The sequence below is a fragment of the Pongo abelii genome, chromosome 9 (genome assembly GCF_028885655.2).
Source record: "Pongo abelii isolate AG06213 chromosome 9, NHGRI_mPonAbe1-v2.0_pri, whole genome shotgun sequence".
In the NCBI taxonomy this organism is placed as follows: Eukaryota; Metazoa; Chordata; class Mammalia; order Primates; family Hominidae; genus Pongo; species Pongo abelii.
Genome location: NC_071994.2, coordinates 97,757,033 through 97,776,014, shown reverse-complemented (window position 1 = coordinate 97,776,014; position 18,982 = coordinate 97,757,033). Strand labels below are relative to the sequence as shown.

Sequence of the window (18,982 nt, the reverse complement as noted above, 5' to 3'; positions counted from 1 at the left end):
TAGCTGGGATTACAGGTGCGTGCCACCACGCCCAGCTAATTTTTGTATTTTTAGTAGAGATGGGGTTTCATGGTGTTGGCCAGGCTGGTCTTGAACTCCTGACCTCAAGTAATCAGCCCGCCTCAGCCTCCCAAAGTGCTGGGATTACAGGTGTGAGCCACCGTGCCTGGCCTTGCCTTCTCTTTTCTTAATATAAAAAAACTGACACTTATAGTTGCAAATACGACAAAGTAAGACCCTCCTGGACGATTTGGCTCCTGTAGAGAGAACAACCATAAAACCTGGCCATAATATAAAGAATAATGATCTGAAGGTGTTAAAATGTGAACAGAAGCAGACAGTTTCTGACGGGGAGTAGCAGCTCACTTACAGAGGTGAGGAGAAGCCATACTAGCTATATAAGTTCTGTACCTTGATCGTGCTCATTGTTACATTTCAGGAAATAGGACATTTAAGTGTGTAAATTTTATTGGATGTAAATCATGTCTTAATTGAAATCAATAAAGCTATAAAACAAATATAGGTGTATATAACATGTATATACTTATATTTGTTTTAACTAAGGCATTAATTAAGGCATTATTATAATATGTGTGTGTGTACATATATATATATATATATATATATATATATATATATATATATATATATATGTTTTTTAAGTGGCCCCTCTGAATGGCAGATATGGCTTAACCAAAGCTTGCCCCAAAGATAGAAGTTATGCTGGGGAAATCATCACATCCGGTGGAAAAAGTTGTTTATGCTAGGACTGATCAGGGATAAAGAAATGTGTTGTCTACAATTATATTCTCTCCCTTCTTTTAACTTCTGTAACCCCTCCCACTGTCATTTTTGCAACTTGCTTTGAATAGATTCCTTTTTTTCCCCTTCTTTCTACCAAACCAGTCTTTGTAAGCAAAAAGAAAATTAGTAACAGATGCAAGCTTATTTTTAATGGTCTACGACCAAATTTTCTGGACTTAAAACAAACACTTTGTCCCCTCAAAAGTTCTCTGAATCCATTAAGATACAGCTGTAGGCTCTCACTATAATTCATGAACTAAAAATAGTTTTGAAAACTAATTGTAAGAAACCACACCACGGAGTTACTCGTTGTATTCTGCTTATTTTTTAATTTTTATCATCCAGAGAATAAAGTTTGATTTCACAGACATTTTGAGAAAGCTTTCTCTTTCTTTTTTTCTTTCTTTCTTTCATTAACTCTAAGCTCTATTCTGATCCCAAGAAAATAAATTTGGGGCAGGGGGTATCTGAAGAGGATATACTGGATTATCCAACAAGGTCTTTTATTATAATTGGCTCTAGTTCAAAGATAGATGTAAAAGCCAAAGGCACAGAATGTTAATTCCAGTAGTTGGAACTCACTTGGGAAGATCTGAATACATTAGTATTAAGTCACAGCACTGGGATAAATAATTTGCAACCAATTAAGACTTCTAGTATGAAAATTTTCTAGTATAAAAACTTTGTTCATTTACCATCCAGGATCCTTTGCAGTGTAAAAACATGAAATCCTCGGTCAATCCCAGAGCCGACAAAATTGACCTTTTGGAAAAGGGGAAGCAAAAAATAAGAAAAAGGAGGTCCTAATTCTAGTTGTGGTTTAGCCATTAAACACTTGATCACTCCGGTTGCAGTTTCTTCTTTGTAAAATGTGAACACTGCACTAATGAGGTCTAAAATCACCAGGAGTTCAACATTGCCACCTCTCACATTCTAACATCTCCCCACTCACCTGGTCCGTAGGAGGTGGCTTCCCCACGGCAGTTCAGTATAAGTTTGGGCTCCAGAATTGAATGACCTAGGTTCAAAATCTGTCCGCTTCCGTTATCAGCCTGTGTGACCATGGACAAGTTACTTAATCTTCCTGTGCCTCAATTTCTCCATCTGTAAAGTACCTGCAATACTTGCCTCAAAGGTTTGTTTGGAACAGTAAAAGAGGCAATGTACCTGTGAGGGCTAGCAGAGTGCTTGGCTCACAGTTAAGTGCTCAATTAGTGTTCAATTAGTGTTGGCAGCTGTTACCGTTGTTAAATGGCCGCAGCTGTTACCGTTGTTAAATGACCACAGCCAGTCTGGCCTGAACCAGGCAGGACCTGAAGGATGGAAACTGGGGAGCAAACCTGCAACTCCACCTGAGGACACACTTGTAACCAGCAGCTCCACAGCCTCCAAAGACACTGACACTTGTGGCGGCCATCAGATGGCTGGTTACTGGGCTCTGGTTCTGAAGACACATGCATTGCTGGTAACCACACCTGTAACCTTTAAGGTACTCTCCAAATCTGATATCCAGATCTGCAGACCTCATTTCACAGTAGGATCCTTATGGTGAGAATTTATGGCACCACTGCGAAAGGCACCCCTAAGACTTCACTATCCAGCCAATTAACTATCATGGACAACCACAGGGCTAGTCCTGCCCAGACCTTTCTCCGTCATTAGCTAATTTTGAATCCTCACTGGGAAACTAAAATTTTTTACTGCATTTCTGTGTCTCAGTTTTCTGTTTTTCTAAAATGATAATAATTATGTTCCCCTGATGTGGGATTAAGAGAGAAAATAACAATTATATCTTGATTTATACATTAAGGCAATTTACGAAGTAAGATCTAGGGAATACTTTTGAAGTTCTTTATTTTGCATCTTCCTTCAATATTTTCTCCTTTAGTTAGGGTTCTTTCTTCTTCCTTTTCCATGACTAGGTTCCTGGAACCGAGGTCAGCAAAGTATGACCTGCAGGCCAAACCCAGCCCACAGCCTGTTTTCATAAATAAGGTTTTTATTAGAACACGGCTACACCCATTTGTTTATGGATCATCTATGGTGGCTTTGGGGCTACAGGGACAGAGTTGAGTAGCTGTGGCTCTCAAAGCCTGAAATATTTACCAGCTGGCCCTTAACAGAAAGAGTTTGCTGACTTGTGACCTAAAACACAGTGAGTTGATAGTAGATAGCCTATATGACTGTTTGCTTGAATAAATGATAATGATCATTTCATTCGATGTCCAGCAAATATTTATTAAATGCCTCTAAGTGCCAGGCACTATGCCAGGTTCTGAACATACAATGAGTTGGGACTCCAATGTGAAGATGACAGACAGGGCCCCTCCCCTTATGGTGTATACAGTTTAGTGGGGGAAGATAGAAAAGGATTATCCAAACAATTACTTATTTACAGTTGTGATGAGTGTTTACAGTGGAAAAAAGTACACAGTGCTGGGGGAGTATATAAAAGGAAGATTTAACCATATCTCAGGAACTCCTCCCTAAGCAACTGCCATTTAATTTAAGCTTAGGCCTGAACGTGGATTTCCTGGTTCTGAATTATTAGGGAAAGCAAGGGTTCCCTCATGCCAGAAGAAATGCAAATGAATTTCAGTATGTTTTCCAGTTTGTGCTTACTCCATCCATCTATCTGGCTACGTAGTGCAAGGAATGTTAAAAAGTTTAAGATGCTTGATTTTTCAGCCTTATATATAACAGGAAAGCCAAGCAAATAATTTTAAAACCAACAACGTGAAAATCATAACCCATGTTTAGTTGTTAAAGGCCAGACATCAACACATGACCAAGAGGCACTTCTTCAATCAGCTCCATTCTTTAAGCATGGCAAATCAGAGCCTAATTTGAGCCTAAATTGAGTAACATTAATTTTCACACTTGGGGAGGAGATTTGACTGAACATAAACAGATGCCCTGCAGGCTGTGCGTACTTCTGGTTGTCATGTAGGTCTGAAGTTTCTCAGCGCTGCCTGTCAAGGTTGATTAAGTGGGCTTAAGCACTCACATGCTTTGCTTTCCAAAGTCAGTGAGGCTCAGTAAACCACGCAGGCATTCTTTGGGAACATGGCCCACTCTCCTACCCTGAAAGTTGGCAGGTCCTTCTGGAGAAGGTGCATGCCAAAATAGATGCAAGAAGGCAGGGAGAAGTGTTACAGAATACATGTATTTTATAGACTCTGCTTCACATTTCCTGTCACTGGTTAGTCCTCAGAGCTCTGCCAGCTAAATTGGGAGATTCATTCTTCTATTACTTTAAAGGAAATAGAGGTGCAGGTAGATTAAGCATCTAACTTCAGGTCTCTGAGCCTGTTAGTAAGACACCAGGACTCAGGAGATGTGGCAGCTGATCCAAGACAATTTGCTGGAGCCTGGACCTACAGAACTTTGATTTTCAGAACTGCATAGTCCTACTACATGTAAGGGTCATTTTCAGGAGAATCAGTTAACACAACTTTCTTGATCAAAATGATGTCACCCTGGCAGGCTTCTTGGACAATCCTTCTCCTTTGCTCATGGTGCAGATCTGCAGTGTCCAGCATGGCCTATGGATTGGTTGGTGTGAGCACCTGGCCAGTTGTTACCAAAACCTTTATATACCAGGCCAATTCTCACCTCCAACATATCCACAACAGGGTAAATGGGAAGGAGTTAAAGGAGCCAAAAATGGACTATACTAACGTCACCTTTCTTGAGAAATACTATTGTTCTTAATAATAAAAGACTCCTATTATCTGGATATTCTTCTATTCTTAAAAAAAAAAAAGGAAGGAAGAAAGAATGCAAAAAAAGCAATTCAGTTATTTTTAAATTGCTTTTATTCTGATAGTAGTTTAATAATTTTGTCCTAATGTCTTGAAATAACAGAGGATTACCTGGGGTTTCTCTTAACATAACTGGAACATTGAGTTTAAAAGAACATTTTGACACTGACACTGCATAAAGATAATTTCAAGCCTACTGTCACCAGGATTTTCCACTTTTATTCATTCTCTCAATAAACATTTATTGAACGCCAGGTACATGAAGATGCAAGGAGTTTTGGTGGGGGATGAATACTGGTGAAGAACATCTATAGTTCTCCCATTTAGTGGAGCGTCACCCAAATAAATCATGACCTTACAGGATACAGAATAAATGCTGTAACAGGAGCTTCACCCCAAGGAGCCCAGAGTCAGGAGCAGCTGCAAGCACTAGTGCTGGTTGGCCCATGAGAGGTGGTAAATCAGTGTGTTCACATGTGACAACATCTAGCCTTCCTTCCTAATGATGCTTGATAGAAACCCATAGCATCTGATGTAATGAAACCTAATGAGGATTCAAAATAATCTCCTTATGCTCTATGTGGGTCAACAGAATAAATGTTTATGTCATCTTAATTTCTGATCTGTGGTTCACACAAGACCTTATAGAAATACAAAAACCAGGAGGGATTTTCTTTTAGGAAATGATTTTAGTCTCCTTTAAGTTCTATAAGAGACAGAAAACGAAAATAGCTAAAATAAGATTCAAGGGTAAGATGATGATTGCCAGCCAGCTACATTGAAAATGGCAAATTATTATTTTTAAAACAATATGGTCCAACACATTTTTTTCTGTTAATTTTTAGACCCGCAAGAATTTTAAGGGAAATCAAATGCATGTAGTTCTGACTCATTTACACCCATGACTCATCAATATGTTGTTTTTAAACAAATCACTGAATGTCCAAGAAATCTTCTGTTTTTAGAGAGGCACATCATTTAACAGCCAGAATCTTAACACAAACTTGAGTTTAACCAGATATGTTGAACCTGCAGTGCCCAGCAAATCCCAAAGCGGTGGAGATAGGCTCTTGTGCAACCTTTAAACATGACTTGGGTTCATCCCAAAATAACACAAACATGCCAGAGCTAATCAGGTCCCACTCAATTCAAGAATACAACAAAGCTCCAACATATCTATTTAAAAACCCCAATAAAATGAAATTTCATTTCTACCAGTTCAGTTTCTTCACATCTAATATTTTATTTTTGGCTTTCTGGCCTAGAGCTGATGGGAATTCTGCAGCGCTATCCATTTTCGAAAGAAACAGTTTTAAAAAGTTTCCGTGACTGAGAAGACATAGCTAAGAATGGTAAGAGGTATTTCCAGGGGTTCTGCCTTTAGCAGACAGTAACCTGCCTCTGGTATGCATGTGTGTATGTGACAAACAAATGGGAAAAATGAGAACCTCAGTTAAGTTGAGGGACAAAGAAGACCGAGTTTCTCACAGCCAGACCAAACAGGAGTTGGCTAGAGGCCCTGGTTTTCAGGAGCAATTTGGCTTTGACATCACCATCCTATAAGCTACAAAAACATTTGGAAAAACAAACAAGCAAGACCAGAGAATTCACAGACAAACAAAAAGCTGAATTCCTCCAAAGAGAATGTTACAATACCATGAGGTGACAGGGGAAAAAAATTCCTCAAGGGCATCAAGCTCCTAAGCACTTAATTCCTCAAGATTTTTTGTACAGACAAATCTCATGACTGGGGGGAGTAGAATGAGCCTGTTTCATGTCCACTTCAGTCTTTAGAATTAAGTAGTAATTACCCAGGCAGTCCACCAAGGCCTTCATAAAACTCTAACTTAAGAGCAGAGTTCAGTTTTTAGAAGAAAACTACCCTGAGCAGAGGGAAATGTTTCAATCTGGCCAGGAAGGAGCTCCTCCCTCCATTAACTGGGAGATCTTTCAAATCCCACCTGCTGCTTGAACTGCAAGAGTTGTTTGGGTGTTCTTAGACGTGGATGGCTAGTTTCTGTGTGAACACCTAGCAAAAAAGCTGAGCATGTTATTCTCTACTTCCCCCTTCCCTCTGACTCTCCCATTGCCAAAATGGCTGGCAGAAGCTTCACAACCTAACCTGGGCTTCTTGGTATGTATTACCCCAAGATGTAACTTTTTTTTTTTTTTTTTCTGGAGACGGAGTCTCGCTCTGTCGCCCAGGCTGGAGTGCAGTGGCGCGATCTCAGCTCACTGCAAGCCCTGCCTCCCGGGTTCACACCATTCTTCTGCCTCAGCGCCCCACCCCGAGTAGCTGGGACTACAGGCGCCCGCTACCACGCCCAGCTAATTTTTTGTATTTTTAGTAGAGACAGCGTTTCACTGTGTTATTCAGGATGGTCTCGATCTCCTGACCTCGTGATCCGCCTGCCTCGGCCTCCCAAAGTGCTGGGATTACAGGCGTGAGCCACCACGTCTGGCCCAAGACATAACTTTTATTGCAGTCTTGCCTTTCTTTTAACCAAGTGCTAGAATCCCAAAAAAATTCACTTGAAAAGGATGGCTTCCCTTAAGTGGGCAATATTTATAATTATAATCACTAGGTGTTTGAAATTTACTCTAACAATAGGGTTTCTGAACAAATATACAGATAATGGAACACATTAATAACTAGGAAGAGAGGCAGTAATTCATGCCTGCCATTCTGTACCCACATGCTAAACTGAAAGCCTGACAGAGAGCACCATCCAACCTTCTGAGTATCTTTGCACCTATTGTTATACCTGCTCACTGAGCTGTGGGTTGCAAGGTGAGATGACGAACATGTTCAAACCTTAAGTCATTATCTAATCCCAACCTCTTCCTCCTGCATTTTATTGGTAAAGGGTGATCATCCATCCAGCTGCTCCAGTCACATCGCTTTCTCTCACTGCCATTATTCAATTGGTCAACCAAGTCCTACTAACTTGTCATTTGTTTATCTGTCCCCTACTCTTCCTTGCTATTTCCACTGGCTTAGTTCATGACCTCTCCATCTCCTCCCCAGACACTGTACTGAAATACCTCCTAACTAGTCTCCTTGCCTCTAGGATAGTCCCTCATGAATTTCTCCTCTGCTCTGCCTCCCAAGTTAGCTGCCTAAATATGTGCCTTGGAAACAATGAAATCATACTCATAATTTGAAGAAAACATTGGTGAATATTATTATAACCTGGGAGGGTAAAAGGTATTTCTAAGCAGGACAGAAAACCTAGAAGGCATAAATATGGTCACTTAAAAATGTCTTCTATAAGATAAAGAACAAAGATTAAAAACAACTGGAGAAAATATCTGTGACATATATATGTGGGGAACATGCTAATTTACTTAATAAAAGAATTCTTACAACTCACTAAGAAAACAACCTAACTATAAATTTGAAATAACATCTTGAGTCCATCCCTTGGCCACACTAGGAGAGGAAAAACTAATGTAAATAATTATAAAGCTGTGAAGGCACAAAGTGTCCTGCAAAGATTAGGTGTAAGAAAATTGGTTAGGTATCATTACCAAACCTGCTTCAAATGCTCTGCCTAGATTCAATTACATTACATATCGACACTGAGATCCTTTAAGCAGCTGAAATATGCCTCTGGTCTCTTGTGTTTGCCTTCAGAACACAAGTGGAGCATATTTGCATAGAACAAATAATTCCCTGTCAAGCTGGAAGGGCCTCTTTGCTTGATAATTGATGTTTCAGCTTTGAGCCAGAAGGTTAAAGTCTTTCTGAAAAATGTTTCTGAGTTCACACAGCAATAAACCCTATTACTCCATTATTCCATACCAGCCTTGGCTGGGAGGCCAGAACAATGCCCATCAGGTGAAACTGGCTTTCCCATTTTGACCTGAACTAAGTGATCAAATTATGTCCCTTGACAAGAAGGCAAAGTATCCACAGAGTGTACAACACTGGCATTGCTGACATACCTGCCGAAGACACTAACTATACCTAGGCATGCGGTCATCCAGAAGGAATGTGTCACGATCTTAAATGCAAGTAGTGAAGACAACTCACCTTTCAAATGAAACCGAGGTGAGATCTATTGCACCCATAGGAAGAGATATAAGATAAATTTCGTTACAAAAGCAAGTAATTCAAAGTGCTGATATAGCCTTTTATGTGAATCTGGAACATAGGCCAATCATCTGAGACCACAAAGGAATCCCAGGCAAAAGCCCTAGATAGTATTAGTGTCCATTTGCAAAAAACGGAATTTAAAAAATAGAGCTAGTATTAATAGCTGGAATGCAATCATGCATCAATCTGGGGGACACACAAGAGGTTAAACCTAACCAAACAGTATTGGAAATTAGAAAATTTAACCAATTATTTTCCAGTCTTTAAAATGTAGGGCTGCATTGAGGAACCCACACATCAGAAGACCCCTATCATAAGACAGATGGCTAGTGCCTGAATACATTACTTTTTGTTGTTCTGAATTGTCTTAACTTTGTGAGCGCTTACTCATAATCTTATTGAGAATTATGATATAGATATGAATTCAATTTTCAAAACAGCTTAAAAAAAACAGTTGGATTTTTAAATTTCTGGCTATGAATCTGCAGAAATTCAAACCTTGACCAATGGTTTCTCAAAATCCATTTGATTCTATCATTTGCCTCTGCTAAAATTAATAAAATATTCTCCCAATAAATCAAGGCTTACAAAGCAACTGTTCATTATTCCTGGCTGAAATGGTCTCAGTGGCTTCTGGACATGAGTGTCACGCATGGAGATATATAATGCGATCACTTAGATGGCTTGCACACTGGCAAGGGGCAGCCAGTCTAGAACTCCACAACCTACACGAGGACAAAACCTCCCTAGAGAGAACCAAACCCCACCACTAGGCCGCCTTCCATTTCCTGGAGAAAAAGTGTTGTAACTTATCTGAAGTAGTGAGTGCCAGGACATGCTGTGATGTTGCTATTGCTTGAAGGGTATTATAGAGAGAGAGAGAGAAACTGTAGGTCAGAGGGACAGAATAAACATTACTAAAGCAACACATAGTGACCTCAGCTTTGTCTCAGGCAGACCTAGGAGGGCCTCATCTGAGGTCAATAGGTTGTATGCTAAATTAATAAACAAAAAGCAAACAGCACAAAACCCACTTGAAACTAATATGATTCTTCCCTCAGGACCCCGTTTTTAAACAAACAAACTTTGAGATAAATAAATAAGTGGAGACTCACTCTGGGAAGCATAATGCCCCTCTGCAGCTTTGTCTTCATGCCCTTCGTATTCCCTGCTGGATAGCTGCCTGTTGGCAGTCTCTAGTCGATCTATGAACAAAGAGGAAATGATTACAAAGAAATGTGTATGGATTGAAGTCATCATCTAACCAAGAAATGAAATAGATGCCAAGAGCTGGGGAGGAAGAGATGCTCAGGCAGGAGCCCAAAACTGAACAACTTGGGGACAGGCAGTAACTATGTCCCAAAATATCAAAAGAAAAGGCTTCAGATGCCACTCTGTGTCTTTATGCGATCTAATGCCAAATGATATGCACGAGCAGCAGGCAGCTAGGGAGAGGTGCTGAGAAAAACCACCTCACTGCCTCCAAGGCCAGCAAACCTGATTTGAAGTGTTCACAAAGACAGTCTCCTTGGCCTCAAACCCAGCCCTAGTCTAATCTTGATCATCAGCTGTATATTTTAGCCAGTGACAACTCTCTGTATCTCAGAATCAAAGAAAATAATAACGAATACCAAAAAAAGTCAAAATGACCTAATGTATGAAGACTGTACACAGCAAGTTCTATGTTTGCTCAAACCACTTGGTAAATCTTTAATTATTCAATAAATAATCCAACTCAACAAGTATTCACTGGATGCAGATGACACCCAACCCAAAAGAGTTTGTAGCAACAGAAAAGGTGGGATCTAGCTACTGGGTACTACCAGGACATTGAGTGTTTTGACATATGAAGCAACTGAAAATGGCTGGGCTGAAGGTGAAGTAACATTTATAGGTTAACTCATTGTGCATATTGGAGATTGCCAAAATCCAGCAGCAGGTGGCTCCTATCTTTCAGTGAGTTTATTGTCTACTTATTTCACAACTGTGGGGATTTTTTCCCCTCAGGGGGAAAATATGCCTAGCTCTGTCTTCCATTGTCCACCTAGCAATAGTTAAGTGCTGCTTTTCAAAGCGTGCTACCAAATGACAGCCCCATGTGGAAAGGGTTGTGCATCTAACATTGATCTTTTCAAACATTTGGATTCTCATAGCCATGAATCGTGGTTGAGTACTTTCAAAGCAAGAAGGAGCCACAAACAGAATCCCTTCCTTTGACAGACTCATGCATACAGCCTGCCACTTCCAAAGCTTGATGCTGCAATATACAACCCACAAGGCAGAAAAGAACAATTTTGCTTTTTGAGCACCTCCTCCCTTCCCCAGATCGTTGAAATACACAAGATTATCCAACACAGGTAGACTAGCACCTGTGGCAAAGCACTCTGGCCTTGAAGTCATGCTTTTAGCTACACTAAAACTCAACAGGTAGTTTAGGTAGAGAGAACATGAATAAACATGCCTCGGAGGTCTCTGTTGAAATCATGAAGTCTTCTAATCTCGCCTTCCAATTTGTTTCTCATGGCCTTGTCCAGTGACTCTCGCTTGGTGGTAGACTTGACCAGACTTTCATAGGCTTCCGAAATTCTCTGAAGTTCTTTTTCAAACTAAAAGAAAGAACTGGCATTAAAGTGGTACCTTTGACATTCATGCTGGTGTCTTGGTAAAACGGATTCTTAGACATTGCCAGTGTGAAGGCTGTATCTTCAGCACAGTCTTTCTGCATCTCAAGTTTCATGTGTACCAAATTGTATAATCAATTTCACTCCCCCACCTGCTCTCTAAAGACTACATTAGGATCTTGTAAATTATAGGCTCACAAGTCTGGCCGAACTGTCTGATGTCACCTTGTGAACGTCCCTCTGTACCAATATTAGAAAGGGGTAAATCTAAACATAACTTAAAACTCTTATACTTTTAATGGCAATTTATAGCTATTATGATTATTCCCAGTTAACATCAGGAAAATATTAAAGTACAAAAAAAGAAAGGACTATAATTAGAACTCAAGTTTCCAGACTCCAAGTACGGTGCACTTTCCAGAGACACTCCTATCTGTCCCCAAAGGAACATAAAATCCACTGGAGGAAAGGCTTCATTACCTAGTATTTTTATTCCTTTGTCTATAAAATTATCTGTATGGTGCAGTGGCTCATGTCTGTAATCCCAGCACTTTGGGAGGCTGAGGTGGGTGGATCACCTGAGGTCAGGAGTTTGAGCAGTCTGGCCAACATGGTGAAACCCTGCCTCTACTAAAAATACAAATATTAGCCGGGCATGGTGGTGGGTACCTGTAACCCCAGCTACTTGGGAGGCTGAGGTGGGAGGATCGCTTAAGCCTGGGAGGCAAAGGTTGCAGTGAGCAAGATCACGTCACTGCACTCCAGCCGGGGGCAACAGAATGAGATTCCGTCTCACCAAAAAAAAAAAAAAAGGATTAATGGACATGTGCCTAATCATAAACAAATGTATCACAGACAATCTCTTTATATTCAGGAATTGATAGCCAAGAAATTAAAACCATTTAAAAAAATATTTCACTAAATCAAAAACTAACTGGGGAAGCCTTTAATCTATGGCACATATAAATTGATAACAAGTAGCTCTATTCTAACAGGAGTTTGATATAATAGTGTGATTTTGATGTAGATATCAATAAATCCCATTGTATTGTTATGTAACATAAATGCAAGAGAAAGAGTAAAGACCAGGTGAGGGTGCCTGCAAACATCGATGGATGCTTGATGAGATGCTGCTAAGGTCAGAATCAAAGGCAAAGCTGATGGGGTTGAAAGCACTAGTGCCCTTCACTGGGTCCCAGATCACAGCCATGTTTTCAGTCCTTCCATAGGACAGTAATGGCACCAGGAGCCAGGGACCCTCTTTTCTGAGCCCCAACTGCCCAGATCAGAAAGTCCTGCCAAGACTCCTATAAATAATACATATCTGAACAGATATTCATTGTTTGCTTACATGTCAGGTGTTTTTCCAGATGCCAAGGATACAGAAATAAGGACAGCAATTCCTGGCCTTTAGGAGCTAGGAGTCTTAAGTTGGCCTGTAAATATTACAAAGAAATGGTAGTCCAGGAATGACGGCAAGGTAGAAGTGGCAGGAGGTAGGGCCAAAAGGAAGGACTTTAAATCATGGGCAGGGGAGGCTTAGTGGGGGTGAGAGATACTGGGGAAGAAAGATTATAACTCTGATCTCATCCAAGTTTTTATAGAGACAAAACTAACAGATGGGGTTGGAGGGTGGGGGTTTATGGGAAAGGAGGTAGAAGAGATATCCAGGTAAAAAGCTAATGTAAATAGCTCAATGACAGATGACAAGGGCCTGAAATATGACACTAAAAGGGCAAATTCCAAAGACACTAATGAGTGGAATCAACAGGTTTTGGTGACTGGGTGCAGACAGTAAGGAAGAAAGCAAGCAAATAAAACATAAACATTCACAGCTTAGAAGATGGGGTAAGGAGACTTAACCAAGATAAATGATTATAAGAGAAACAAGCTCACTAAAGAAAGAAAACCAGTCTTTTGGAGACACCATGTTTGAGGAACCTGCTGCACATATTGGCAAAGATTTCCAGTTAGCAGGTGAACATACAAGTCTAAAAGCCAGGAGAGTGGCTGGGGTGTCCTCAATGTACAGATGACAGATGACATCAGAAAGCAGAGACCACTCAGGGAGGTAAACAGAAGATTAGAAGGCCAAAAAAGCATTCATGCCAAAGGAGGGGCAGGGCACCAGGGAAAAACCGAAGACAGTGGAGCCATAGGAGCCTAGAAGCCAAAAACTCAAAGGAATGAGAGATACTGTGGTCAGCACCCTGAGAGGTTACAGAGGAACCAGGATATGGCTGAGAAGAGGCTGATGAACAGGCTGGAGAGCACGGGGGCTTCTGCTTAGCGGCAGCCAACTGGAGCCGAGCTGAGATAACCAAGGTTCCTTTCGGTACCACCTTATGTTCCCAAAGGCCTCCTTATACCAGAGTTGGTTCTTCCGTGGTCCCCTCATTTCAACAAGGCCTTTCTGATGCGTCCACAGATATCATGAACCACTGGTAATGCAGCAGCACAGAGGACAGTATGTCCTAAATCCTGTTCATAGCCTTACCATGAATCATGATCCTGTCTTTAAATTTTATTTACAAAAGAGATGGCTCCCAGACACACTAACACTTCTTTGCTGATTTTATCTATAAAAGGTGGCCTTTGTTTTCAGACAGCTGGGCATGTCACAGGAACAGTCCCCATCAAGACCAAAGGGCATCATCAAGTCACCAGGGAAGCTGAGAGTACCACACACTTTGAGGCATCCACCATGAGAGTGGTGTTCAGGCTTCCAGTCCAGGACAACTAGCGAGGCTTCCTTAGCTACACCCACAGGGACCCTTCCCTTGGTCTGATTTTATAGTATTTTTTATCTGTTGTATTTCCTTCATTGGAATTCTAATCTGCATTTGCACTGTGTGGCTCTGATTCGACTACTAACTCCTTGAGGGTAGAATAGCTCTTACTGTCCTAGAACTATGCCTTGCCCATGACAAAATACTGACTGGTTAATTAATCTTTAAATGTATAACTTCTAAAGACAGACTTGGACACTGAATCATGCATTCTTTCCTTTTACTCAAAGAACTTCCCTCTGCGTACTGTCAAAGGAAACTTCAGTATCCCTACCACGATATAGTTTACTATCTCAAATCCTAAAACAATCAAGACCTGACATAAGGTTATGTGCTTAGAAGGGACCTAGAAAAAAAAACAAGGGTCTTAGTTCAGAACAAGGTAATTCCTATGAGAACTGATAGCTGTGGTGGTAGAGAAAGACTAATCCCCTTCAGTGCATGCTATGGATATGGTTTGTCCCCACCAAAACTCATGTTGAAATTTGATTCCCAGTGTGGTGACATTGGGAGATGGGGCCTAGTGGGAAGTGTTTGGGTCATGGGGCCGGGTCCCTTGTGAATGGCTTGGTGCCTTTCTTGCAGTAGTGAGACTAGACTGGATTTTGCAGGAATAGATTAGTTCCCATGATAGCAGGTTGTTATGAAGAAGGACGTGCTCTTCACGTTTTGCCTCTTTATACATGTCTGCTTCCCCTTTGACCTTCTGCCATGTTGTGACACAGCATAAAAGCCCTCGCTGGAAGCCAAGAAGCTACCAGCATCATGCTTCTCAAACTTCCCAGCCTGCAGAATCATGAGCTAAATAAATCACTTCTCTTTATAAATTACCCAGTCTCAGATATTCGGTTATAACAACACAAAAGGGAATAAAAAAGTATGATTACAGAGGACAGAGTTATAAGTAAATGTGGGAAGTTAAACAGATGCAGGGTTTTTTTGTTTTTGTTTTTGTTTTTTTGACAGTCTCACTCCATCACCTAGGCTGGAGTATAGTGACACAATCTCGACTCACTGCAAACTCCACCTCCTGGGTTCAAGTGATTCTCATGCCTCAGCCTCCAGGGCAGCTGGAATTACAGGGGTGCATCACCATGGCTCGGTAATTTTTGTATTTTTTTTTTTTTTTTTAGTAGAGATGGGGTTTCACCATGTTAGCCAGGCTGGTCTCGAACTCCTGATCTCAAGTGATCCACCTGCCTTGGACTCCCAAAGTGCTGGGATTACAGGCGTGAGCCACCACACCCGGCCAAGATGTAGATTTTGACTTAACATAAAGAAAAATTTCCTAACTACATTTTCCAGAAGTGTAGTATACCCATTAGTGAGCTTCTCTTCTCTGGAAGCATTCAAGTAAAAGATGAATACCTCCTTTCAGAGAATGACGCAGGGATTACTAAGGAATGGGAAGTTGAAGTAGACTCATTTTAAGAATTTTAAAACTAAAGCTTTTTATTTCTGACTGTACACTCCTTCAGAGTAAAACCACACCTTCTTCTTTCTATTACTCCATGTTCAGAACATCTTAAGCACCCTCTGATATTTGTTAAAGATACAGGGAGGGTTAGACAGGCTGGTTTGATACAAAAACTATCTAGACCAGCTCAGACTCTGAGTACAGTGCAGGAGGGGAATCCCAGTTTACCTTCCCAGCTCTCATTCTCCTTTTCGGCCTAGGTGTCAGGGAGCTCTTAGGCCAGGCCGTAAGAATCCCTGCAATCACAGAAATACACTCAATGTCCCAGAGACAGAACTACAAGCAGAGTAGAAAGCCCTGCATGACTTCCACTGGCACTGTTGTAATAAGCAAATGGACAGAGAAGGCCCTGAGAAAATCTCAGCCATTCCAAGCTCCAGATACTGGTTTTTACCCCTGAGCACCTTCACGTGCAACACTCAGGGATGCACAGGACCAAAGAAAGGCCTGCTATGCAAGCCACAGACTGCCCAATCAAAGCCACCTTTGTTTCACTCACAAAAGAGGGTCTTCACTAAAGCAAGCCTGGGGTAACTGTTAATGCTTGGCCCTCTCCCATCAAGTGCCCGTCTATTCCCTGATGGCTTTCAGGGCCAACCCACTCAACAGCCCACAGTCTGGCCCTGGTAGAAACTCCATCGTTAATTAAGTTTCAGGGAAACTGGGAGGAAAAAGATGCAAAAAATATAACCAAAAGGAAAGACTGAAAACAACATCTCTTTCTGGGGTCCTCGACCATCATTCCAACATTAACAGTGATAATCACTACCTTGAGCCTCTTTGGAAACAGGGTCTTCATATCTAGGCTGGGATTTGATAGTCTCTGAATTTAATCGTTCTCTTCTGCTGTGTTCCTGGCACAGTATGCATAGGCTAAATTCTGCAATTAAAAATTCATCTATTTTTAGTTTTGCCCTTACAATGCATCTCTGCAAGGGCCAAAACGTTCCCAATGCTGTGAGGAACTCAGATGGGATGAAACTGTGGGCATAGCCGGGTCATATCCTACAACATTGTACAGCAAAACAGGGGTCACATCCATGCCAGGAGAACTGGCAGCTATCATCCCTGAGAAGCAAAGTTGTCACCTCATCTGACCACCCTCTCCCCAGACCTAAGGCTCAGGCAGCTATACTGAGTGGCAAGGTTGGGGATGAGGGAAGATCTGGGACTAGGGTGATCTTAGGAACGCAAGACACAAAATATTATGTCACGAAGTTCATGCAACTCTTGTGTCTCTTGGTCCTAGCTGTTGAGAACAGTTATCCAACTTGTGATGAGTATGCAAGTATCCATCAAAATCTGAGGTTTTGAATCAATAATCCTGGTTTTATATATGACAGATTAATGTAGTACAGTAAGTCCTCACGTAACATCACTGACAGGTTCTTGGAAACTGCAACTTTAAGTAAAATGACACATAGCAGGCCCCCAAATAACATCATTTCTTTCAACATCATTTCATTGTGATGTTGATGAGGAAAAAATTGGCTTTGCTTAAAATTGTAGCTTCCAAGAACCTACTGATGATATTAAGTGAGGACTTACTCTACTTGTAGAACAATTTATAACATTCAAGGGACTGAAAAAGTTTTGGGTTCAAGAAGGGACACAGCTTTTGATTTGTCTCCTCTTCCAGAAGTCATCAAAATCCTTTAGGCCACAACTTTTAAGAACCATCCTCTGTGCAGGAATACTGAGACACTGGGAGATTAAGCCACTTTAGTTTTCAAAATGGAAATGTGCATCAAAATCAAGAAAGAGATGTATGTCATAGGTCAATAAAAAGTTCATGTTTAATCCTAGCACATTGGGAGGCCGAGGTGGGCAGATCACAAGGTCAGGAAATCAAGACCACCCTGGCCAACATGGTGAAACCCCGTCTCTACTAAAATACAAAAAAAAAAATTAGCCAGGTGTGGTGGTGCACAACTGTAGTCTCAGCTACTCGGGAGGCTGAGGCAGGAGAATCGCTTGAACCCGGGAAGCGGAGATTGCAGTGAGCCGAGATTGCACCACTGCACTCCAGCCTGGCAACAGAGTGAGACTCCATCTTAAAAAAAAAAAAAAGTACATGTTAATAAAAAGGCAATGAAAAATAACAAGACCTCCAATTTCTGCACCATTTGTGTAACTCTTCAGAAACAGCCATGGGAAAAACCCCAGCACCAAACTCTGCCTTCAAGTGGGTCTGTATAGCTTCTGGACATGTCTGCCTTGAAGCTTCATTAGGAGAGAAGAAAGAGGTCCTTGTTTCCCAAGAAGTGCTGAGTCTGCACTTCCCAATTTTCAGACCATACCAAAAAGAAGCTGTCCAAAAATGTCAGAGGCAAGCTTGGGCCTGTGCAGCGTCTTATAGGCTGAGGGCTGTGAGACAACACGCCTATTTCCCAACTTCTAAGGGTGCAAGAGCGGGTGGGAGTGAGGCCACAATCTTCAGGCGGCCCCTGTCTGTTTCTGGCTTTCATTTTTCCCCTCCAATAAAGACAGCCAGAGCTCCTTCAGCCAAGTCTGGTCTTGACTCCAGGGAGTTCCAGACCTTTTCAGTGGAAGCTCTGCACAAACGTGCTGGGACAAATTGTCTGTAAACACATGCACCATCAAATCCACTGCTCCCTGACAACCCTCAGGAAGCAAGTAGAGCCTACTACTCTAAAACCCTTGACCAGCAAAATGACCAGCTTGACCTGTGAAATCAGCACTAACTCATGAACACTAACACTAAATGGGCCAGCCGGAGCATTAATTGTCACACAGAGCCAAAGTGACAATGTTCTTGTAGTCAGGTGGGGTTTATACTCCTATACTTTAACTTTACAGAAGCCCTTTATTGCCAAGGGAAGAGCCCACACTTACTCTTAGAGGATCACTGCTACTACACATGCCTCCTCACCCCTAGAAAGGAAACTCAAGTGCTCTATGGCTGTCCTGCCCTAAAACATCCTATTACCTTTGCCCAACCCCCTTGCATCCTACCTGCAGCACATCAGATGCTGACCTGAGGGGCATAATGAAATCACTGCCCAGCAACAGCTCGTTCTTGCTGGACGTTCCCCTATTTACTTTGGCTCTCAGCATAAATCTGTAAGAATAATGGCTGCCATACATTTAAATATTCCAACAGTAACTACACAGGCTGGAATTACTCAGCATCTCCCCACCTGATAAGTCACAAACATGCAGAAAGCACACAATAACTCGTACTCTTGACCCTCTCATGTTGAGGCAAGGCTGCTTTTTGCAGAGACCGACTAATGAAATGAACATGACAACACAAGGTTCCTGTCTGAGATTCCTAAATTTAAAGGAAAATTTGGTATCTCTCACTTCATTTCTCTGTGGTTTTATTTATTTTTTATTTTTGAGACAGGGTCTCACTCTGTTACCCAGGCTGGAGTGCAGTGGAGCGATCTTGACTGACTACAACC

At 41.5% G+C, this 18,982-nt stretch overlaps 1 protein-coding gene across 9 annotated transcripts in view; it reads right to left on the bottom strand.

Moving 5' to 3' along the window:
* The window catches only part of AMOTL1 (angiomotin like 1), a 169,820-nt gene that overhangs the window by 35,268 nt on the left and 115,570 nt on the right, over nt 1-18,982 (bottom strand). For all 9 annotated transcript variants that reach the window (XM_009246964.4, XM_009246965.4, XM_054524953.2 and 6 more), the window contains 2 exons: nt 11,129-11,273; nt 9,783-9,872 (listed from right to left, as the gene is read on the bottom strand). In XM_009246964.4, the coding sequence (XP_009245239.2) occupies nt 9,783-9,872; nt 11,129-11,273 (235 nt within the window). The remainder of the gene's footprint in view (nt 1-9,782; nt 9,873-11,128; nt 11,274-18,982) is intronic.